The sequence below is a fragment of the Arvicanthis niloticus genome, chromosome 6, assembly GCF_011762505.2.
Source record: "Arvicanthis niloticus isolate mArvNil1 chromosome 6, mArvNil1.pat.X, whole genome shotgun sequence".
Lineage (NCBI taxonomy): Eukaryota > Metazoa > Chordata > Mammalia > Rodentia > Muridae > Arvicanthis > Arvicanthis niloticus.
The window spans coordinates 74,729,728-74,753,329 of NC_047663.1; the positions used below are offsets into that span (position 1 = coordinate 74,729,728).

General features: G+C 47.5%; 1 protein-coding gene and 1 long non-coding RNA gene across 3 annotated transcripts; one reads left to right on the forward strand and one right to left on the reverse strand.

Annotated features, from left to right (window-relative positions):
- The first annotated feature begins 1,240 nt into the window (after positions 1-1,240).
- Lsm11 (LSM11, U7 small nuclear RNA associated) lies at positions 1,241-11,723 on the forward strand. 2 transcript variants are annotated; one of them, XM_034507810.2, is made up of 4 exons: positions 1,246-1,760; positions 8,408-8,547; positions 10,773-10,856; positions 11,259-11,723. In XM_034507810.2, the coding sequence occupies exons 1-4, from the start codon at positions 1,292-1,294 to the stop codon at positions 11,667-11,669; spliced, it is 1,104 nt and encodes a 367-aa protein (XP_034363701.1). In that variant the 5' UTR covers positions 1,246-1,291; the 3' UTR covers positions 11,670-11,723. The 2 variants fall into 2 exon arrangements, with proteins under 2 accessions (XP_076793122.1, XP_034363701.1); XM_076937007.1 differs by lacking the exon at positions 10,773-10,856 and having other exon boundaries at positions 1,241-1,760.
- Positions 7,933-19,620, reverse strand: LOC143442825 (uncharacterized). Its single transcript, XR_013111334.1, has 3 exons — positions 19,212-19,620; positions 11,184-15,561; positions 7,933-8,537 (listed from the first exon to the last, which is right to left on the reverse strand). It is a non-coding gene; the product is annotated as an uncharacterized LOC143442825 (long non-coding RNA).
- Between the last annotated feature and the right edge of the window lie 3,982 nt (positions 19,621-23,602).

Sequence of the window (23,602 nt, forward strand, 5' to 3'; positions counted from 1 at the left end):
TAAGTTTCATCTCTGTCTTAAAGATACTCAAATGTTCTTTCGGGCTACATTTGCAAACTTACAGAAAGTAAAAAAGATCCCCAAAGCAGCTAGTGTAGGCTTAATGCCGGTTGATCCTTTGAGAAGATGGTGGCAGTTAGGAGAACGTCTTGTGTGGCTGGAGATGGCCGGAAGCAAGACAGCTATGCTGGATGAGTAGGGGCTATTTACAGAAGACTTGCTTTTTAAGAAAATTACTTTGGGGCTGAAAAGATGGCTATTCTTCCAAAGGAAGACCCAGAACCCACATGGTAGCTCACAATGACCACAATTCCAGGGGGATCCAGTACTCTCTGGCCTCTGTGGGCCAATTGCTCATGGTTCACAGACTTATGTGCTGGCAAGCATACACATGAAATATATCTTAAAGAGTTTTGCTGAATTAGAGCTACAAAATAGTGTTGATACTTTGGATTTTGCAGTACTCAGGAAACCATCAATGGAGTCCGTTGTTTTCATTGATACCAAGGGTTCTCCAGTCTTATCTGCCAGGGAAAGGATATGAGGATTGGAATCACCCATCTTTTATAGCACTCAACCAGCTATCATGCACCCACTGTGTACTCTGTACCCTTCCTGTCATATTTCAGACGACAATAAGAACCCAAAGAGGCTCAGTAATTTGAGCCCAGCCAGGCTAACCCGATCCACGTCGGGAATATACTTAACAGGAGTGAAAAATGGGGTATGTCTTGTCTTCATGTCGTTTGCCTCCAGCTCAAGCTGGAATCAGAACATCCTGGGACTTTAAAATGCTGTTCTCGGGGCCCACCCTCGAGTCTGGAGCATCAAATATCCTAAGCTGTCTGTGAGTATCAGTGAGATTTACTGAATAAATGGTTAATGTACTGCCTCCGGAATGTTGGCTTTGTTTTTGAATAATGTGTCCTAATTGTATATTTTGTTGACGTTAGATCTCAAATTCAGAAGAGATAGTAAATGTCAATGGGAGGGGGAAATGAGAAGTAATAAACAGTATCTACTTTAGCAACAAAAAGGTCGGAGGATAGCCTCAACCTCTCAGCAGCTGTCTGTGGAGGCGGAGCGAGGCCTAGGCAGACCACGCCTCTCACCACGCCCCTGCCTTGCGCCACGCCCTTGCAGCGCTCCAGAGCAAATCTATGCTGCCCCCTGGTGGCAGCGGCTGCGCAGTGTGTTCCCCTGAGCCGCGGCTGCGGCTGCGCAGTGCCGCCCTCTGGCGGCCCGGCTCCTTCCTCCCGCCCATCGGCTTCGGCTTGCGGGCCTTTCAAACATGGAGGAGCGCGAGTGGGGGGCGAGGTCGGCTCGCGCCGGCAGCCCAGCCAGCCCGCCCAGCCCGCGGCTGGACGTCAGCTCCTACAGCTTCGACCCGCTGCTGGCCTTGTACGCGCCGCGCCTGCCGCCCATTCCTTACCCCAACGCGCCCTGCTTCAACAACGTGGCGGAGTACGAGAGCTTCCTGAAGGGCGGGCGCACCGGGCGCGGTCGGGCTCGGGGCACCGGGGAGCCGGCCTCGGCGGGAACCTCCACCGGAACCTCCACGGGAGCCGGAACCTCCACGGGAGCCGGAACCTCGTCCAGGGCCCGTCGCCGCGCCGCGCCCACCCCGGATCCCGAGCGCATCCAGCGCCTGCGCCGGCTCATGGTGGTCAAGGAGGACACGGACGGCACGGCCGGGGCGCGACGCCAGGGCCCGGGGCGCAGCAAGAAGGCACCCCGCAATGTGCTCACGCGGATGCCCTGTGAGTGCTGTGGGGCGGCCGGAGGTCTAGGGAGGGCTTGCAGAGGCCGTCTGCGGGAGTCTCGAGAGCCGTGGGGGCGCGGGGAGGGTCCCCTGTGAGTCACAGAGGCTGTGCACGAGTTGAGGAACAGGGAGAGTGGCGACCCACGGTGGGGAAGATCTGCACAGGCTATTGATGAGTGTCCCTCCAGGTGGGGAGGAACTGCGGAGGGGCTGCGGGAGTGACGAGGAGCGGCGATCGTAGGGCTTGTAGACAGTTTGGGGGGGTGGGGAATGGGGCGGACATCAGAGGTCTGCAGAAATGTTGAGAGAGGTCTTGGGGACCACTGCAGGGAGTTGAGGAGATGTACAGAAGTTGTGTTGGAGCACAGCCAGTCTGAAGGTGAGTGGGATTTGAGGGTCAGGTGGAGAGTGAGGAGATAGATAGATATGTTCACATATAGCACAAGAGACGTCTCGTCTCATATCCCAGCATGGGAAGTGACAACACCGCCTGGGGTGCCGGTTCCAAAACGGCTGCAGGGACTTGATCCGCATATGTTCACATTAACTAAATCACTTGTGTTGGAGTGCGGCAGACACAGAATGCTGCCAAAACACAGGTACAAGGTTTTACAGCCTCTGGCTGGCTGGGGCAGGACTATCTGTCAGGCTCAGGTTGCCCTGTGTGCAAGTTGTTTTAAATTCTGCAGGTGTAAATGGCACAAAAGAATTTCTTGCAGCTTCCTAATAGACCCTCAAGGTGAATGAAGCCTTAAACAACAAAGGTTCTAATGTACTATTTAGATCTTGTTTAAATGGAATAAAAACAGCCTAGGGTTATATCAAATAGTTATGACATCTGCCCTGTGAACACAATGACCCACTTAGCCAGTCAAAGCTTGTGCAGCCTGCTCATGAAATCGTTACAATGTTGAAGTGGCTTCTTTTGGAAAAGAAGGTGTGAACTCAGCAAGAGATTTTTGTTTTGTTATGTTCCTAGAAATGTGTTTATTAAGAGAGAAAGACCCTGAAAAGCTGTGTACTGCTACTCGTGCCTTTGTGGACTGACATACTGTACCAGATCCTCCCTGCCTAGCCAGGATTTCCCAGAGCTGGCTTGCACAGCAGAAGCAGAAAGACAGAGCGTGCCTGGCTTTGGAACAAGCCGCTACAGTACCTTCTTTTTGCCTATGCCTGTTGCCGCTGTTAGGTTATTGAATTGCACCCAAGTCTCGGAGTGTGGCATTTATTCCTGTTACCTCCTGGCTACCAAGATTGTCAGGGGAAACACTTGAGAGTGGTTCTGGCTTTACTGTGCTATCAGGACTATGTGAGGAACAGCTTCACCTGGCTCTCATGATGAAGTTCGTTTCTGGAGTTAAGACCTCACAGTAATAGCCCTCATCACTGAAAACCTGAAGCAGATGGAGTACCGTGAGAGATGGGTGGGTACCACAAAGGACAACCTCCAGAAAGCAAGCAAGTGACTAAAGCACCAGGATTAGATTTGTTAAGGAGTTTCTCCAAGGGCCACCTTTACGATTTGTAAGGAAGGGCATGGATGAAAAACACAGTCTTCAAAAATCAAGTTATTTCGTATACTTTATATATAGCAGAGGTTAGCCCTTTTTCATAATGTATAGGGTTCACTTAAGTTTGAACACTGGCTCTCCTCATTTCTGACTGTATAATTGTAGGCAAGTTACACCCTTGGGCCTGAATTTTCCAACATGGTTAATGGAAGCAGTAGTAGTGTCTGTCTGGCTCTGTAAGGGTTAAATTCATCCTCGTTTGAAAACATTTAGGACAGTGACATTCTCTAATTGGGAAGTTTTCCTCAACATCCAAAGTCACTTTCTGTAGGTTCTTACAGTGATGGTCATTGTTATTTTCAGGTTGACGTTGCTTGGGCTGAGTGTTGGCTCAGCTGTTGACTAAGAAATGACACTGAACAAGCTACTCTGATGCCTTTGAGCCTCTTTGTATTGCTAGCTGGACTGAGATCTTTGTGAGTGCCAGCAAACTGGGCCTTCCCTGACAGTACTTGGGGTAGGCTTTGTTAGATAAAGCTCACCAGAGAAGAAAGTTAACTTTGTGGTAGGTCTTTGTTGTGAGCGTTCCTTTTTATTTTGTTTTATTTCAATTAATTAATTAATTTATGGCAGTTTCCCCTCTGTCTTAGTTAGGGTTTTACTGCTGTGAACAGACACCATGACCAAGGCAACTCTTATAAGGACGACATTTAACTGGGGCTGGCTTACAGGTTAAGAGGTTCAGTCTATTATCAATTCGGGAAGCATGGTAGTGTACAGATAGGCATGGTGCAGGAGGAGCTGAGAGTTCTACATCCTCGTCTGAAGGCTGCTAGCAGAATACTCTTCCAGGCAGCTAGGAGGAGGGTCTTATACAGTGATACACCTACTCCAACAGTTCCACACCTTCTAATAGTGCCAATCCCTGGGCCGAGCATATACAAACCATCACACTCTCCTCCCAGTCCTCCCCCAACTCCCCATCCATCCCTCTTCCCTTTCTCTTTAGAAAAGGGGAGGCTTCCCATGAATATCAGCCACCCTTGGCATATCAAGTAACAGTCAGACTAGGTGCATCCTCCTCTATTAAGGCTAGATGAGCAGCCCAGTAGGGGGACAGGGTCCCAGAGGCAGGCAACAGGATCAGAGAAAGCCCCTGCTCTGTCTGTTAGGATTCCTGCATGAAGACCAGGATGCACAACCATTACCTATGTGCAGAGGGCCTGTCAGTCCCATTCAGATTCCCTGGTTGGTGATTCAGTCTCTGCAAGCCTCTGTGGGCTCAGGTTAGTTGATTCTGTAGTTTTCTCATGGTGTCCTTGTCCTCACTGTGAGCACTTGTGTAGTCCAGACTGCCCAGGAACAACCATCATATCAGGCAGGGGATTGGCCAGCTAGAGATGGCTGAGCCCAGCGGTGTTGTGAAGGACCTGGTTGTCATGCCTGGGATTGCCACCAGGGAAGATGGCCAGTGTATCCTCCTTGCTCCAGCACCACCTTCTCAGAAACTCTAGAGCCAGCCACATCCACAGTTGGAGGCTTTCCTCGGCAACTATGGCTACCTTTAATGCCTCATGGCTGCCCAGAGCACTTTGTTTCAGACACTTGGGGCATGTTACCCCAGGTTGTTGTCGGTCTGGTAACAGAAATCTCTGTAGGTAGCTATTGTGCCTGATTGATATGTTCTCACTTCTGGTCTGGACAACTGGACCTACTGACAACTGCCACCTTGGCAGACTGCACTTCAACCCTGCAATGTCACCCTTAATGCCTACCTTAACTCAACAACCGGCTCTGGATGACCCCATCCATCTTGCAGATGTCCTCAGTCAGGGGCGAGAGGATCACCTCCTCCTCATGACAGCCAGAAGTGTGCCCAGTAAACCTGCACTCACTGCATGACCCGGTGTGGTTAGCGGCTAGCAGACTGGGGTCTGCGCACGTGCCATGTACACAGCCCTTGCTTTACCCTCCTCCTCTCTTGCCCTCTCCTGCTGAAACACTCAGTGCTTCCCCATCTGAATGGTTTCATTGAGTGTGGTCTTTGTCTTGGGCACAGGAGGCAGACCTGGTAACATGAAAAGTAGACAACTTCCCCAGGACATCCAGAAGGAGCTAGCTGGTCGCTGGAGAGTTCCAGAGAGTGATTAGGAACAGAAATTGTACAGGCTGAGGCTGTGAAGAACTGAAGGAGTACTGAGATGACAGACTGTGGATGGAGAAGGGCAGCCAAGAGCTATGAGGTGGAGGAGTTGTAGAGAACGATCAAGAGTTATTAGAGCTGGCTGTGGAGGAGTGGACAGCAAGGTCCTGGCACCTTAAGTATGGGGTTGCTGAACTCAGGATCTGTCTGTTCATGATTTTCATCTGAATGTTGCAAGAGAACCCTCGGCCTCTTGGTAGCAGAAGTACCTGTGTGCTAAGGTACAGTGAGACTCAAACAAAAGGATGGAGTTAAGATGAGCTTACCAGGGAACCTAGCTCTTACAGACCCTGGAGAGGCAGTAATGAGGTGCATGTTGTAGTTGGTGGAGGGAGCCAGGAGACCTGAACTACGCCAGTCATCAAGTAAGATTCTAGACTGAACTGTGCTTCAGAGATAGAGAATGTGGGAATGTGGTCATTCTTGGGCTGAACTTCTTGCTGACCACAGAGAGAGCAGAGATCATCCGAAGTGGGATGGGTATGTCTCAAGATTAGTAGAGAGCAGAGATCATCCGCAGTGGGATGGGTATGTCTCAAGATTAGTAGAGAGCAGAGATCATCCGCAGTGGGATGGGTATGTCTCAAGATTAGTAGAGAGCAGAGATCATCCGCAGTGGGATGGGTATGTCTCAAGATTAGTAGAGAGCAGAGATCATCCGCAGTGGGATGGGTATATCTCAAGATTAGTAGAGAGCAGAGATCATCCGCAGTGGGATGGGTATGTCTCAAGATTAGTAGCAGTGGAGGAAGGGATTCTGGAAGAACTTTCTTCACAATAATGCATTTTCTTCCATACTAAGTTTTAAGAGTCTGCTTCATATCCTCTTGGAGTTTGCCATGGAAATGGCTGGAAGAGAATGTGCAGTCTTAGAATGGGAAGCTCATTTTTGTCTTGACAGCTTGTTTTCATAGGTGATGCTAGTGTTGTGTTTGGACCACTTAGAAAGAAAAGTGAATGCTCCCCAGAACTACAGCTTGAATCTTCGAAAGGAGAAAAATCTAAAGAACATTACAGATATAAGATTTAAGTTACCAGAGTTGCCATTTGCTTAGTGATGATGCATGTTTGCTCCTCTGCTTTAGGAAGATACAGGCCCCGTATTTTGTTCAGCTTATCCAGGGAACTTCTACTTTGTGGAAGAGACACTGCGTGTTTGTGTACAGAGGGTCTAACCGAGGCATTGTGATGAGCTTCAGTAAATTGAATTATAGAGACCTATTCCCAGATGTGATCTAGAAGGTTACTAGTTCAATTCTACTTTACAAATGAAGAAACTTGAACTTGCAGGGAGTAATCACTTGCTGAGGTTACCCTTAGTAAGGGTCTGGATGCTACTTACATACCTGATGTTAGAAAGCCTGTAACATGTGTGCACATGCACATACACACACACACACACACACACACACACACATTTATCAAGGGTTCAAAGCCATTGTCAGAAGACAAGTTGATGGGCAGCAGTGTCCTGTTTCCGTTCTTACATTTTTGGATGTGAGCTTAGCCAGCCCCTCTGCTTCCATCCAAGGCCACTGTCCCTGACACCTGGCCCCCGACTGTACCGTGCAACCTAATTTTCAATATGACGTCTAAACTCCACTTTTAACTTGTTGAGTCATTTTTCTCCCAAGAGATTTTCCTTCATTTGTCATGGTTTTCATTTCTACACCAACTCAAGAATGAAGAAATCAGTTATCTGAACTGAAGTACGTGTGTGACTCTGTGTGTGTGTGTGTGTGTGTAATACCACTAGCAATAATGAAATGTTTGTTTAAAAAATGTATTGGGGTTCTTTGGTTTGTTTGTTTGTTTGTTTAAATACTAGAACCAGCAGCGCATGGAAGATAAATTGATATGAAGTAAGAAAAGTCTATCATTGCACCAAGCTCTGCAACAGAAGCTCTCAACATAAAAAACGGAATCTTGCTTGCCCATCATCCCTTCCTTACGTGCTCACACTGCTGTGTTCATAAGATGCCAGACACTCAGCATATGCATCTTACACTGTCAGGTCCATTTCCTGCTGGTGTGAAGGTGTACACTGAAGTACAGTAACACCAGGAGCTTCCCCAGAGTGTACATCAAAAGGCCATTCTACAACAATAACAAATGCTGTTCCACAGTGCCATCTAGTATTATATATGATAATCTAGTATTATATATGATAAACTGAAAAATAAAAATTTTAAATTTTAAAAAATATATGATTGAACAGACTAATTCATTCTAAAAGCAGCTATAACAACATATTGATTAAAATATAAAATTATAAATACTGAAACAACTTTACATTTTATGAACACCTATACTTGAACTCACAGAAATCCTCCTGCCTCTGCCTCCTGAGTGCTGGGATTAAAGGTGTGTGCTACCATGCCCTGCTTAAAATATGTTTTTATTTCAATGAATACTATTTAGTTCCCTAAAAAGCCATTTTCTTTGAAAGGCTAGCATAGATTTAGAAGCAGTATGAGGCACAGTTTATTTCCCTCAACATTTGAACAAGGCTTTTGGTTCATGAAAAGGTTGGCCCAGAAGTGCAGCTTACCAGAATTCTACTGAACCATTGTTCAGGACTGAGAAGACCCCAGCTACTGGTGTGTGTACTCCCCTTTATTTCTTTTTTAGCCTGAAGACATTTTTTAAAATGATGGTACCTCTTAGAATCACTGTCCTCATCAAACAGAGTAGACATTTATAGCTAGTGAACGATTTAGACTTGAGTCGCACATGGCGGCCTCTCCACAGTCTGTTGGAATCTGGCCTCCTTTCTGAGTTCGTTGGCTATGGCCATCCTGCCACTCATGGAACGCCTTAGTGGTGAAGATGAGGGTTCCTTGGGCGTGCTGGGAGGCCCTGGCGGCCCTGGCTGTCCTGCCAGTGAGTCGGGTGTTGCCCGGTGTTGACCAAGGCCTTCGCTTGTTTCAGTGCATGAAGGCAGCCCTCTGGGTGAGCTGCACCGCTGCATCCGAGAGGGAGTGAAGGTGAACGTCCACATCCGCACTTTCAAGGGGCTTCGCGGGGTCTGCACTGGCTTCCTCGTTGCATTCGACAAGTTCTGGAATATGGTAACAACAAGCCTTTTTTAAAAATCTGTGTGTCTGAAGGGCATAAGTAACCTTGTTAAGTAAAGCCTTGGGGATAATTTCTCAGAATTATACTTTATACACCCTGACCATCACCACTGAAAACAGCTTTTCTGCTGGTTTCCCTTAAAGCAAGGGTGCTCAACCCAGGCAGCTTTGCTCTTCCCTTGCTCCCAGGAACACAGGGCAGTGTATGGAGATTGTGATTATGTTTTGATAGTCCCGTGTGAGAGAGATTGGAGTGCTGCTTAGATGGGGTTCTTTTGCTGTGAAGAGACACCATGACCACAGCAACTCTTACAAAGGAAACATTTAATTTGGGGCTGGCTTCCACGTTCAGAGATTTAATTCATTACTGTCATGGTGGAAAGCATGGCATGGCGACCTGCAGGCAGGCATGGTGCTACAGAAGGAGCTGAGAGCTCTACATCTTGATCCACAGGCAGAAGGAGACTCTGTGCCACACTGGACATAGCTTGAGCACATAGGACCTCAAACCCTACCTCCATAGTGACACACTTCCTTTAACAAAGCCACACCTAATAGTGTCAGTGCCTATGGCCAAGGATTCAAACACATGAGTCTGTAGGGGCCATTCCTAGTCAAACTACCACAATATCAGTGGGACCAATTTAGAAATAACTAAAACCCATTCACATAATGGAAAATAATCTGCCTTCCTCAAGTTTTACTTGATTAAATGTCAAACATCAACCCATATGATTCTCTTTAGCTAATTTTTAAACAACTCAAGCGGATGGTGTGGGTTGATGTTTGACAGCACACAAGATAGCCTCCCTCCACCAAAGAACTATCCTGTCCTGTGTGCCCATACTGCTAAGGTTGACAGACCTGTAATCTTAGAGAATACTTGTGTCTTCCTTTAGTGATTTAGAATAGGCTGCCTACCAGCCATTCTTTTGTTTGTTTTTGATTGAGACAGCATTTCTCTGTGTGGTCCTGGCTGTCCTGGAACTAGCTGTGTAGACCAGGCTATAGACCCAAGTCTCACTATGACTATGTACTCCTGATGGAACTCACTGTGTAGAGTAGGCTGCCCTAGAACTCATAGAGATCCACCTGCCTCTGCCTTCTGAGTGGTAGAATTAAACGTGTGTGCCACCAAGCCTGATAGCCATTCTTTTGTTCCTGTGTCAAAAAGCAAGGTGACCAGCTTCTGAGGAATGTGACACCTGAGTACTGACTGCTGGTCTCCTGGAACATCTAGCTTGAAACCCTTCTTTTGATTGTTATGGAATTTGGATCCTAGGGGCTTCACCTTTTGGTAATCCCTCTGAGCCTCTTCTCATTTCTAAAAGTAGGCTAGCACACTGTGATGGTTTTTTGTTGAAAAGAGCAAGTTTGTCTTTCAGGATTTTTGGACAGGATCTCACTCTACAGCCTGGACCCCATTATGTTGCCTAGACTGGCCTTGAGCTTATGGCAGTTGTCATCCTGCCTCAGTTTCCTGCCTGAGATTACAGGGTGAGCCACCATACCTGGCCCTGGGAGGAGAGAATTAAAGAGAGCATATTTATTGACAGTAGTGGTCATAATTACTGTGTCTCTAGATTTGTAGGGTGAGTTAACATTCTTCAGAGTGGCTCCCACTGCACTGTGTCATTGATCCTGACAATTTCCTGTGAGGCTGATCTTGTGGCCCTTTGTTCATGTCACTCTGGTGAACCCCAGGCTTACTGAGACTGAGGCTAAAGGAGCAATGACTTCTTAGTGTGTGGTCTGCCCTGCAGCAGAATCACCGGAGATTTCTGTTGAACAGTACTGTGGGAATCTCTTGGCGCTGATGAAATGGCTCAGGCAGGTAAAGTCGCTGGCCACCAAGCCTGATGACACACACAAAAAAAAACTCACTTAAAAAAAAAAAAAAAGCAGCCTCATGTTTGAATTGTAATAAGGTTCCTGCATGTCTATGTGCACTGAAATTTTAGAACATCTACCGTGGTGTGACGAAGACCTTGCCATTGTCAAAGAAGCTTGTTTAATCTACTAGAAGGAGCCTGGCAATCCTAGGCAGCTGGTGTCTAGGACTAGACCTAGCTGGTGTTAGACCTTACCGTCTTCTTGTGTCCAGGCTGCTTACTTCACCTGTTTAGATCTGCTTTAACTAGATACTCCTCTGCCTTCTTGTAAAACCTCTATAAATAATATCTGTTTTTCCTTTTCTTCCCTTTGGGCTCTTCCTCTAGGCCCTCACAGATGTGGATGAGACCTACCGTAAACCTGTCTTAGGCAAAGCATATGAACGGGATTCCTCGCTGACTCTCACTAGGGTAGGCAGCTCCCCCTGACCTCCTGGGTCCCCATCCTGTCTTCTAGCATAGAAGCCATGATCACAAGCTGACTGCCTTTATCAGAGCCTTAGTCCCTCACCTCATGCTCCCAGCAGGTCCCCAAGGCACCCGCTTCTTACCTACGTATATGAGCCACAAGTTGCCTCTTCGAAGACTTTAATGCCTTTCAACTGTACCACAGAGATAAAGGGTACCTTTTACCTTGGCATCATTATCTGAATTATGTCCAGAAATTAGAAAGTGACTGCTACCTTTTAAAAAAATGTCAGTGCAAGGCGTTCACAAGATGTACCTAAGGAATCTGACCTTGTCATGTGTGTGTTGACAGAGTTACACTGTAGGCGTTACCATGGCTGATAGGTGTCACTGCTTTCTTTATAGCTGTTTGATCGGCTGAAACTCCAAGATTCCTCCAAAAAGGAAGCCGATTCCAAATCAGCTGTTGAGGACTCCACACTGTCTCGATACTCACAGACATCCACGTGGAAGGTGGCTTCGGTGTGGGGACGAGGAGACACTGACCGGGGCTCACACAGGCGCTCCCGCTCCGTCCCTTCTTCCCTGCAAGCATCTGCAAGGGAGGAGTCCAGGTCTGAGCTGTCAGGGAGGACTACACGGACAGAAGGGTCCAGTGTGGGAGGTACCTTCTCCAGGGCCACCACCCTGTCACGGGGCCAGTCCCGTAAGAAAAAGCGAAAGCCCAAGGTGGATTACCAGCAGGTATTCACTCGGCACATAAATCAGATTTTCATCCGAGGTGAGAATGTCCTGCTGGTTCATCTGGCACAGTGAGCAGCTCAGCCCCACTTGACCTTTGGGTTTTAGAAATAAAGTGCATGAACTGTTCTTACGCTATCTCCTAGTACCCCAAACAGTGTGAGTCAAAGTGATTCCCGTTGGTCCTGCCCATGCAGAGCACAGAGCTGGCTCACCCTCTGGAAGGACAGGTCAGCAGTACTAACCAGGCAAAAGCCATTCACAGGCCATGCTCTGACGGGCTGCTGCTGGCTGTTCCACAGTCTCAAGCATAAGCACTTCGCTTTGACTTAGGGTCATAGTACAAGTGGAATCCACTCTGTGAAAACCTCAGAAATGTCTGAGAAGGAGTCATTTCATTTCTAAAAGCTAGTGCTCTGAGCACCGTGAGTTTGATCTCATGATGGTCATGTTTGAGTGGTGTAAATTGCCCAAGATCCTGAACCCATATCTTGGAACTGATCTTTGTTCTACATCATTCTCTCTTGATCAAGAAATGAAATTTCTTATCTTTGGATATTAATAAGGTCTAGGAAAGTTACCAGCTTATGAAGGAGTGAGGCTCGGCTAGGTGGTTGCTCAAAGCAGCCAGTGGTAACCTCTCTGCTCTGACCCCTCTCCCCATGGGAAGGCATGCAGAAGCCTGTCTTCCCTCACCAGAGGTGGCCTCTGCACATGGCACACCAGATGGGACTGTACCGCACTCATGTTGTCCTCTCCGACTCCTGTGGCATGGTGCTAGTGCATGTGACCTGTGCTGTCACCCCATGTGTTCTGTGTGCCCTGTCCTGATGTGCCCTTCGTGTCTGACTTCAGAGAGTTCTACATGAACTCAGTAATACGCATCTCTCACATGGCTGAGAGTCACCTTTCCAGGCGGGCCTGGCCTTGTGTAGAAAGTCTCTCAGAATGGTGTTACTGAGAAAGAGGGGTCGTGCTTTTACTCCCTGTGTCAAGCCAGTGAGGTTCTTAAAAAGATGGGTGTGTCCTAAGGACACTTGACTCCCATTACTGCTTGAGTGTCAGGAATACCAAAGGACCCAGGGGTGCCCCTACTTGAATTATGTCACTGTATGCTTTTCAGTCACTAGTACAGAATGGGCTACATCTTGACATAGACTGTTAGGCACTATTGACTTACAAAGGTTTGTTTATACTTGCTCTATCTTAGATAACTTATGTTCAAAGGGAGAATGAGAAATAGCTAGCTAGTTCAAATGTATGTATGAATAGAACATTTCCCCTGCTGGGTTTGTGAATAGCTTTGATAAACCCTCTGAGAAGCAGGGTAAATTAAGTTTAGGGGGCTGGGACACTTGGCTCTTCTGTTAGCTGGACCACTGCCTCATCAGACATTGAAAAGTCAGCAGATGTGCCTCAGTTTCCCCATCAGACACCTACCTCACCAGGGCATTGTGGCAGAATTTTAGGAAGGCATTCTACAGCCTCTAAGCATATCTAAGTGCCATGAATAAATTTTCCTTTCTCTATAGCATAGCTCTGTAAAACTTGTCCAGTGAGCGAGGCAGGTGCTGTATGAGGAAGGGACCTTCCAGCTGCCGTTTCTGGTCCTGTAGCCGTCATCAGAGGCTGTGATGGAGCTTCAGCAGCTGCTTTCCCTGGTCTGTTCCTTCCTCTAGAAAGAAGCAGGAATTCTCAGAGGAACACCTTCATCTAGGAGAAAGTGACTTTGTCTCTGCTGCTGCCCCACATCCCGGGCCTGCTTTTCAAGGGTGTCTGTTCTGGTACTGAAGGGAGAAAATGCATCTAAAAACAGCATTGTTCCCCAGGGGGATTTGTGGGCTTCTTCTCTTCTCACTTTGTCTGTTTTATTTCTGGTTGAATCTGAGTTTGAGGGCAGGGCAGGTGCACTGGGGTCTGTGGAAGCTCTGGGTAAAGACTTGAACTCAAAGCTCTTTGATCCTGAAGTCTAAATTCTCCTCTGTCTCCTGGGCCAGCGCCAGGCTTGTTCTCAAGTCAGCAGTTGCTTTGTTCACTCATCAGTCTGGAGTGCCTCTGTCTCCAGCAGTGCTCCCCGAGTGGCAGTGCTCCCCGAGTGGCAGTGCTCCCCGAGTGGCAGTGCTTCCCCCATCTACCCTTTTGCCCCTTAGCTAGAAGCTGGAATGGATGCTCTTCCCCCTGACTATGTAGAAATGTGCAAACAGAAGGAATAGAACAAATTCTGTCCATCCTAGTGAACCTCCTGGTGCCGATTTCATGTTGTCATATAGCTCTCCCATATTTCCATAAGGATTGATTCATAATTTTCCCCTCAATATGACAACTCTCTCTGTGAAGATTATCTTTAAATTGTATGTGTTCTATCTTTAGATCCCCTCCATTTATTTGTTTAATTTGGATGATGATTCTGAAATGAATACTCTCTAGGAAATGTGCAATTTCATGCAAAGCATGGTAATTATTTTTAGAAAAAATCAATTTAATAAATTATTGCCTTTAGCATTGGAACAGTTTTCAAAAATAAAGGAAAATAGGTCTTAATAATGTATTGCTTCTCCAAAACGGTATCACATATGTCATCTGGGAGTCGCTGTACTGTCTGGGGGGATGGGGACTGGGGAACCGGGCTGGGGGCTTCATGGTGGGCCCTGTGTTTTGTTCATGAGCTCCTGAGTTGAGTGCCTGGCATGGATTAATCACTAGCTGAAGTTTTCCTGATGAGAAAAGAAGAACCCAGGGAGAGGGGTTGATGAGGTCATTACTAGAAGATGCACCCCTTTCCTCCTAGGAGCCCCACGATTGGATGGACTAGAGCCTCCTCACTTGTGTTCTGGGAGGGCGGGGTTACAGTTGGCTCAAGGATATGCCTTACTTTTGAATACATGGCTTTGATTGTTCAAACTAATTTCTAGCCACCTGAATAATTCACAGATTTTAGCTGTTTTTGTTTTTTGAACAGTTTCACTGTGTCTGCCTGACTGGTCTGAAATTCACTAAGTAAACCAGGCTAGTTTCAAGCTCAAAGATCTGCCTGCCTCTGCCTGCCAATGCTATGACTGAAGAGGTGGCCTACCACCCTGTGGCTCAGCCATTAGTGAGACCAGCTTAGCCACAGGTCTTGTGCTCAGCTTGAAGAGAAGTTACAGGTAGGCAAGTATTACCACCTGAACTGATCAGGGCTGTTACAGGCCTATGCTCAAATGTAAGGGGGACAACGGGCAACCCAGGTGTTTTACACAAAGTAGGACAGAACAGGGGCCCTGTCTGCTGTCCAAGGTCTAAGGAATACAGCTTAAATAGACAAGGGGGTCCAGGCTTATGCAGGCCCAGTCAGCCAATGTAGAGAGGCCCAGATTTCTGTCTATGTCTCAGTGTCTGAGTTGACAGAGTGGTCTGCCTGTTTCTGTCTGCTCAGCATGCAGAAGCTGCTGGCTGTGCCAACACCACCACCAGGGACAGCCACACCTTGGTCAAGTTCAGACATGACCCATGAAGGAAAGCTGAGGAAGGTTATGGGTGGGAATACTGTTTTGAAAGTAGCATGCATTGAATGGGCAGAGTAAATGTGGAACCACATGCCATTCTGTGTCCACAAAGCCGGTCTTGTACTCCATATCAGTACAGCTTTCACCTGGGTTGCCCATCTTAGTATCTAGGAAGCTTGAGGTTTCCCTTAGGACCAGCAGGTGGTTTGTGAAATGCTTAGCCAGTTAGCATCTGAGGCAGGGGTCTGAAGGAGTCTATATCTTGCTCTTTCTTTGCCTGCTGTATATCAAGGCAGACAGCATTCTGGTGTGGGTTCTGGTGTGGGTGCCCATGAACTCGCGCTGTGAGCTGCTGTCAGATCAGGAGCAGCCTCGCCTGCCTTGGCACGGAAGGAACGCCCCTTCAGGTTGTCAGGTCTTGAGCTCCGAGCTGCCCGTAATCCTCATCAGCCTCACAGAGGTCTGTGCCTACACATCTGCCCCTTAAGACAAAAGAAACAGGCCCAGCATGAGTGGCAGTGGGTATCTGTGTTTCTGTTTGCACAGTTTTCATGACAGCCACCCAGGCAAAAATCAGAAAATACATTTGGTTCTGTAAACTGCTTCTTTAAATGTCCTGTAGATTTTTTTTTTCCTGTAGGAAAAAATTATAAGTATTCAAAGACAGCTAGCTGTCACTGGTGCTCTCCCAGGGCGTTTCATCCCCATGTGTGCTTTTTATGAATGAAATGGTTGCTGTGCGCAGGCCAGGTTAATGGAAGAAAAAGAGTCTGGTGGTATAAATAGAGTAGTTTGAGAGATGTCTTCATTTTTCTCTTCCTGCACCCTATCTGGAATGCATGCACCCTGTTGTTGGTAACCCTGTTCACCTGTGTCTTTCTTGCCCAGAAGGCTTTTCTCAGTGGTTGGAAGTAAAACCATCTCAACTGGCCTGTGTGGCAAAAGCTGTTAAGTTTGCCATTACTTTCTGGCAAATTGGTGGATTTAAGATAAGCCTTGGGCCCCTGTCATGATATTCTGAAGCTGGGTTGGGCCTCCTTACCTCCCAGTGTCTTGAGTATGTTTCAAATGTCTGTCAATTCTCTTGCACGGTCCTAATAAAAATGAAAGCCCTCTATCAAGAACAGCATGGGTGGTCTGCAGATCAGGGGCAGGGAAACTCAGCACACCTGGGACCCTTGGGGTCTTTAAGCTGCTGCATCTAGGCTCCCTCAGAATACAGGCATCCCCGAGGAAAGCTGGGAGTTTGATTCCTGGCACATTGCATTCCCTTTTGATTGTGCGTCCTTGGGAGCAAATGTCTGTTGTTGTATTTTCCAAACTATGAGGACATGTCTGAGGACTCTTAGGGGTCGTTTCAGGTGATTGGTTGCCTGATTTCAGAGCAGCTGGTCCCCTTTTCTGTTTTCCCGGCAGGAAAGCAAGACAGTGAGCCTAAAACACGCACACATGTAATTCCAGCCCTTAGGAGACTGAGGCAGGCGGATCCCTGTAGTTCCAGCTACAGAGGAAAGTGTCTCAAAAAACTAAGATGACAGCAACCAAAAGTAATTTGCTTACTCAGTACAGACTCTGGCCACTGTGTCCCCCTCTCCACTGTGACTTGGTGGTGGTTTTATGGACAGGGCTGAAGCCGGATGACTAGGAGTGCTGATAGAGCAACTGATAGAAGAAATCCCTGACTGACCTCATCCTTCCCTCATCCCTTGTTAGGTTAACTGAGCCCCTTCTTGTTGAGGGGGCCTGCTGCTAGTAACCTTTGCAATGTTCTGCTTTTGATATGTGTCAAATGGGAGTCTGGAAGTTAATAAATATGATTGTATCCATTTGCTTGCTGCCTGGTCTCTACTAACTTGGGGAAATTTTGTCTATTACCAAGAGAAGACACACATTCTAAAAAGTTAAAATATTTCAAGCAGGGGCTGGAGAAATGGCTCAGCAGCTAAGAGCTACACGGTCACAAGGATTGGAGTTCAGATCAACGCACCATGTAGCAAGTCAGGCATCCCACAACTCCTGTAGCCCTAGGTGTAAATCTTGGTGGGCAGCAGGAGAAGCTGGAGCTTACTGGCTTCTAGCCAGGTTCAGGGATGTGACCCCACTTTGAATCAAAGGGGGAGGGTGGAGGAGGACATCTAGTGCCTGCCCTAAGCATGGACAGAAATGCACACAAATGCGTATACACACACACACACACACACGTATACACTCACAGAGACACATAAATAACCAAATAAAGTAGCTTTAGCTAATTGCAGTCTTACTGCTGCACATCCATATCTGGAGTCCCATTCCCCAGGCAGCTTTGATCCCTCAAATTTGAATTCTCCCAACTCCAAGCTGCACAAATTGCCCTGTGGATTCCTTCAGCCTGGACTTCACTGGCATTAATCCATTCTCCTCACGATCTGGTGAGGTCACCATTAATTATCCTTACGAGCTTCCAGAAATCTGTGAACGGATCACAGCTTCCCACTGTGCATGAAGCAAGCTGAGTGGTCCAAGGGCTTGCCACGTCAGTGACTTAATCTCTCCTGTGTGCTTACCCAGTAGGACAAATAAGTCACATTGGCTCAGACATGGCATACACCTGCCATCCCTGCACACTGGAGATAGTCATGAGTTGGAGGCTAGCCTAGGCTACATAGCTAGATCCAATCTTTAAAGCTCCAAGGAAAGGGTATAGCTTGGTGGTAGAGTTCTTGTCTAGCATGAGCAAAACCCTTTCCTCTCTCTCTCTCTCTCTCTCTCTCTCTCTCTCTCTCTCTCTCTCTCTCTCTCTAACACACACACACACACACACACACACTCACACCACGTACGTTCTTACATTAATTTGACATGCAGTACCCTGCTCTAAGAGACCTAAGTTGACCTGGGCTCAACTGAATTAGTAAAGTCCTAACTACCACAAAAGGGGAGGTCGAGGCAAGGCCCAAGATTTGGCCATACCTCAGAGGTTGGCCAGGGTATGGAAAGCCCGCAAATAAATATATCTATCTTTACCTTAGTTTCCTGGGTTGAGTAAGAAAGAACTGAAAAAAATTCTTTGACGGCTAGATAGAAATATCTTTCTCAGTCTGCTCGGTTGCCACTAGGTGGCAGTGGGTTAAAGAAAACTGCTTCACTAGGTCTCTGAAGGACCCATGTCTCAGCGATCCATACTTAAATATGTAGAAGCTTTGACCCACCCCATGGCAATGTGGATTGTCGTGGATTGTTGTGGATTGTTGTCTTTACCTAATCTGAATCTCAGCCATCGCGGCTGCTGTCAGTCAGGGAGGGAAAGGAACTTAGAAAAAGAGTGAGAAGAAACGTTTCTCAGTTTCCCCTACTTCAGGGTCACTATCTCCCCCTGCTGGCAGGAGACTGCGCCTGCACGGCTGTTCGGAATCCCTTTTTTTCTCAGCAAATGAAACAATACCATTGGGCTGCGCGGTCTGCAAGGCCAGGTGTGACAATGGTTGCTACTGAGTGGAGTGACCACTCCAGAACTGGATGCAGACATGTTCGTGAGTCAAGCGAGCATTTATAATCAACACAGGAAACCTGTTGTGTTAGGTTGGAATTACCAAGCAACAGTATCGGGGTGGGGACGGGGGGGGGGGGGTCAAAGCTTAACAACACCCTAACCCCTGCTAGCCTCCAGAAGACTTTCCTATCCTTCCTGAAGCATGATTTTCTAGCAGCGAACGTGGTGGAGACAAATATGGTGGGTGAAATGAGAACTGATTTTTAAAGGAGAAACAAGATTATGGTTGTGTTTTGTCTAGTTTCCATAACTATAATGAGAATTATATAATCGTTTATATGAATTAAAGAGAAAGGTTTATCTGACCCATAATTTTGGAAGTTCCTGCCCATGATTCGCCCATTGCTCCAAGCCTGCAGTGAGGCAGCATGCACGCTACAGCAAAGTAACGCCCTGTGTATTTCACAGTGAACTTATTTCACGAATCACTTCAAAGCCTTACTTTCCTCATCACTAAAATAGGCATACACCATTTTCATCTTTTCAAGTTGGCGGTTGGGCCTGGAGAGATGGCTCAGTGGTTAAAGGTGCTTACAGGCCCTCAGAGGATAGAGCTTCAGATCCCAGCAAGCATGTCTGGTGCCTCCCAAGTATCCTTACCTCCAGCTCCAGGGCATCCGATGGCCACGATGGTCTCCAGACACGTGTGGCAGACACAGACACTTACACATAAATAAAAATCAATCTTAACGCATTGGTGATGTAGCCTGCTAAGCCGGCAGAGCACAGCCTTGGTGCCGTTTACACTTGAACTTGCTGTGTGATATTCTCTCTAGTTTCCTGCACTCCCCGGTGCCTGCATTCTGTGTCCTTCTGTGTCTGGAGACCGGATCCACCACACTGGCACTGTGCCCTTCTCCCTTCTCCCTTCTCCCTTCTCCCTTCTCCCTTCTCCCTTCTTCTCCCAGCACATGTGTCTGAGAGGTTATTCCTTGGCTCCCCAAATTCTCTGTGCTCCCTTCAGTTGGCTTTTCCTGGGTTAAACCTTCAGAAGATAACATATGCTGCTAGTGGAGCCTCGTGTTTCCCCAGGAAGGACATTAGGCTCCATGGGACATTCATTAGTTGGGGTTACAAGAGGGCCGTGGGGGCACTGGGGTGGTAATTTCCTACAAGGGACCTCAGTGACCCAGCGCAAGCTAGCTCAGCTGCTCTGAGCATGTAGCTAATGAGGGAAGGGTCACAGATTCACTCCTGTGTGGGCCAATTAGAGTCACGTGGAAAAGTACACGCTGGAGGCAGCAAGCAGCAGCTCACACATTAGCAAACCGGTCACCAGGACGGCTGGTCACCAGCGATCACCACTGTCAGGTGATGCTCTGACAGTGCTTACATCATCTTTCCTGTGACTGCATGGCCCAGTGTGCCCCCTACTCGGGTAACTCATGGCGTCTTCAGAGATTCTGTCTTGGTCTCCAGTACACCTCCTGCCCCATGTCTATTTAGCTGTTGCTTCCCTCGAGGTTGGCTTGCTTTTTAACGTTGACTTAAAAGGGAGCTGAGAGAGGAAAATTGAGAAATCTGCCCCAGATCAAGACTCCCCATGACACATGTAAGTATTCAAAATAAAGCGTTCATCTTCAGGCCAGCTCTAAGCAGCTCCTGTGCTGTCGATAACGTTGTAGAACGGGGGTCAGCATATGCTGTGTAACACGGGGCAGTAATCAAAAGGCATCTGCCAAGACAGTGTTAGGAAACAATTGCGTCGAAAACATAACTTAAAACCAATTTGCCCTAGTGGGGGAACTCAGGACCAGGGATGTGGAAGTTTCATATCCAGGTTTGATAAAAGTATTATCCTTGCAGAAATCTCAACACTGAAGGCCTTTCTGGAAGTCACAAATGAGCAGCTATTAAGTTGGAACAAACCCAGGGTTTCTTTTACATGCACCTTTCACTCCAGAGTCACAGATTCTGTCTCACACCCCCCCCCCCCCCGTTGTCCATAACCCTTACGTAATTTCTTAGGTAGCCCACCACCCAGCCGATGCTAGAGCAAGCGCAAACATACACAGTGGATGTGTTTGCCGTTCAGCTCCTCTTTGTCCTTCCAGCCAGTAGCTAGCTTCTACCCTCAGCCCACTCATAGTCCTTGTGCCCTCAGCCCACTGGGATTGAATCACAGACACATACCACCCCTGGCTATTTGACTTTCTTGTATAATATTAAGAGTACTTGCCAGTTCAGCCGGTGCTTCCTACACTCTACTGGCAGATTCAAGGGTGTCCTGTCTGGCCAAGCCTCACCCAAAGCCTACGCAGCAAAGCCTTTACCTGTCGTTGGGTGTCTCCTCTCTAGTCTAGCAGACAAGACCTGGCTCCACAGCACGGTTTATAATTCCCCAAGTGGGGGACAACATGACCGTCCAGCTTTAAGCCTCCTAGTGGAGGCTGGATCCATTTTGCTTCTCACTAGGCCCAACACCTGGCACAGAAGTCGGACACAGAAGATTTCCATCTGTGTGCGCGCTCGAGTGCTCACGCATGGATGGATGGTTGTGTGAATGGGCATACCTGCCAGAGGGAGCAAGCAGCGGTGTCAGCAGCTAGACATCTAATTCAGCAAGAGAAGGTTTCTATGTGGCTATGAAAAGAGCCTGAAAGAATCTGGTGCCTTGAACATCACCAACATTTTGTTGAAGGACTGACTGCCAAACCCTCCTGTGCACGGGGGACCATTAGTAATTCCGGAGCTATGCAAATTAAAACCCTGATGTATGATTTATAGCTTTAATAACATTCTGAAGGCTCTTAAATTTTAATCACTTGCAACATCCTTTTTAATATTCAATTACTTTATTAACTAATTAGGTCACTTGCTGAAGAGGCACATAAGGCTGGTGCTATTTTAATATCAGCTGAGCCTCACAAAATACCTTTGAAATGGTGCAAATGGTTTATTTATTTTAAACAGATCATTAAGATGCTATAATTAATAAACCAATTATGAAAAAGAGGCTCGATAGTGATAGATGCACGGCGCACAATGGCAGTGTCCGACAGATTAGTCATTTTTATATACGGACATCAAGGGGCAAAATTTAAATGAAACCCCACCATAAGAAGCACTCTCCTAAATAATTAACTTGTTCAGTGACTGATAACCCTATCGAAGCAAGCCTAACTCGAGGCTTTTTCATCAGGCAAGCCTGAACCGCCTGCTTCCATTTCATCTTGTGACAGCCTGGGTAGGGAATCCCCAGCCAGCTAAACCTGTGCTCCTCGATTACTTACAAGGACCTTCCTTTGCGGACAGAGCTGGGCTCCTCACTACCTGCTAGTGGGCTGGAGTGAGCCCAGCCTCCCAAAGGAGAATGGAAAAGAGCCACACTCAGGGGCAGCAGCAACCGGGCTTATTGATTTCTCGGTGCCTGCAAAGGGCTTCAAAGCAAACAGAGTGAACAAAGAAAGCAGAGGCCAATCCTGTGGGGAGTTCCGGCCGAGGATTTTAGAAGTTGCAGGGTGGGGGCGGGGCTGCTAAAGGACACAGGCGCTGGACTGTGCCTGTTTGGGAGGGGCCCGCTTTCTGGGGGCCCTAGGGAGAATTGTTTTCTGAGGTCAGAGTGAGCCAAGAAGAAGTAAATGCTTCCACTGTGAAAGAACACTGTCAGATCCTAGGGGCCGGGTTATCTTCCCGAGTAACAACCCATGATAATAAAAACCTAACAACTTCCTTTATTGAGTGCTTACTGTCTCCCAGGCTCCGGCTCACCTGCTGGATTAGCTCCTGTGCTATCTTCATGAATCTAAGAATATACCTGACATGTCTCCCTAAGGCTCCTTCTGGATAAACTGCAAGCCAGTCAGTTCCCCACGCCCCTTTGTCTTCTGTAGTTTAGAGTATGTGTTCTGTACATAAACGGGGTGATTTTACTAAGTACAAGGGCCAGGCCCTGGGTGGGCATCAGAAACACTGGGTACAGAGACTCTTGTTGTCATGTGTCTTTTATTGTCTTGGGACAGATGGACAGGGGGAAAGAGCGTGAATAAGAATGCTGGCTGATGCAAAGTATTATGCAGATAAAATTTAAAAAGCAGGGCTGTGGAGATAGCACTACAGGCAAGTCCAAGGACCTGGGTTCAAGCCCTGAGGAGAAGAGGCAGTTTCTACAAATTGTTCTCTGATGATGCACATGTATGTGTACACACACACACACAGAGAGAGAGAGAGAGAGAGAGAGAGAGAGAGAGAGAGAGAGAGAGAGAGAGAGAGAGAGATGGGGAGAGGGAGGGAGGGAGGGAGAGGGAAAGGGAGAGAGAGAGGGAAAGGGAGAGAGAGAAGAAGAGGGAGGGAGGGGGAGAGGGAGAGGGAGGGAAAGAGAAAGAAAGGAGTAAAAGGGTGTGTATACACACACACATATTATAAAAAGTGCAGAATATAGTTGTAGTAGAGGGTGAGTTTGTAAAAGTGACTTGTGCAAAGCAGTCTGGAAAACTGTTCTTCCCTCAGTTCTGAAGAATGCTTCTCACTCTGTTTTTCTGGGTGGACCGGGGATGAGCTGAGAGTCAAGGAGTCAGGGTGAGACAGGTAAGAAAAGCTGGAGGAAACTGGCTGGGCTTCTGTAAAGTCACGATCATTATCAAGTCTGAAACTTGGCTGCAAGGAACTTGTATAGATGTGTGCCTCCTGTCACCTGGGGATTACAGATGTGAGCCACTACATCTGGCTTTGTATGTGGGTTTCCAGGACCGGGACTCAGTTCATTGGGTTTTCAAGGCAAGCGTTTTTTTTTGTTTTTTTTTGTTTTTTTTTTATCTGCTGCAGTAACTCCCTAGCCCTGGCCTGTGCTTTTCAATACTTTCTGGCTACAGTCGATCCCTGGTTAGTCAGGGAGACCTACACTGGGGGTACCCATGCCATCTCACCAGCAGATGGATTATGGAGGCTTCTCCTGTAGACCCCAATCCATGCACATTTACCTGGGGGAGTCTCATTGTCTCTTAGAGTGGGATCTGTGCATATGGCCTGACGTCTACAAACTCAGGGACCTA

Excerpts from the sequence above, each read along its gene's own strand:
- Lsm11 (XM_034507810.2), top strand. The coding sequence starts at position 1,292 with ATGGAGGAGCGCGAGTGGGGGGCGAGGTCGGCTCGCGCCGGCAGCCCA. Across the intron at positions 1,761-8,407 it reads TGTGCTCACGCGGATGCCCT|TGCATGAAGGCAGCCCTCTG; the intron begins GTGAGTGCTGTG and ends CGCTTGTTTCAG. Across the intron at positions 8,548-10,772 it reads TCGACAAGTTCTGGAATATG|GCCCTCACAGATGTGGATGA; the intron begins GTAACAACAAGC and ends CTCTTCCTCTAG.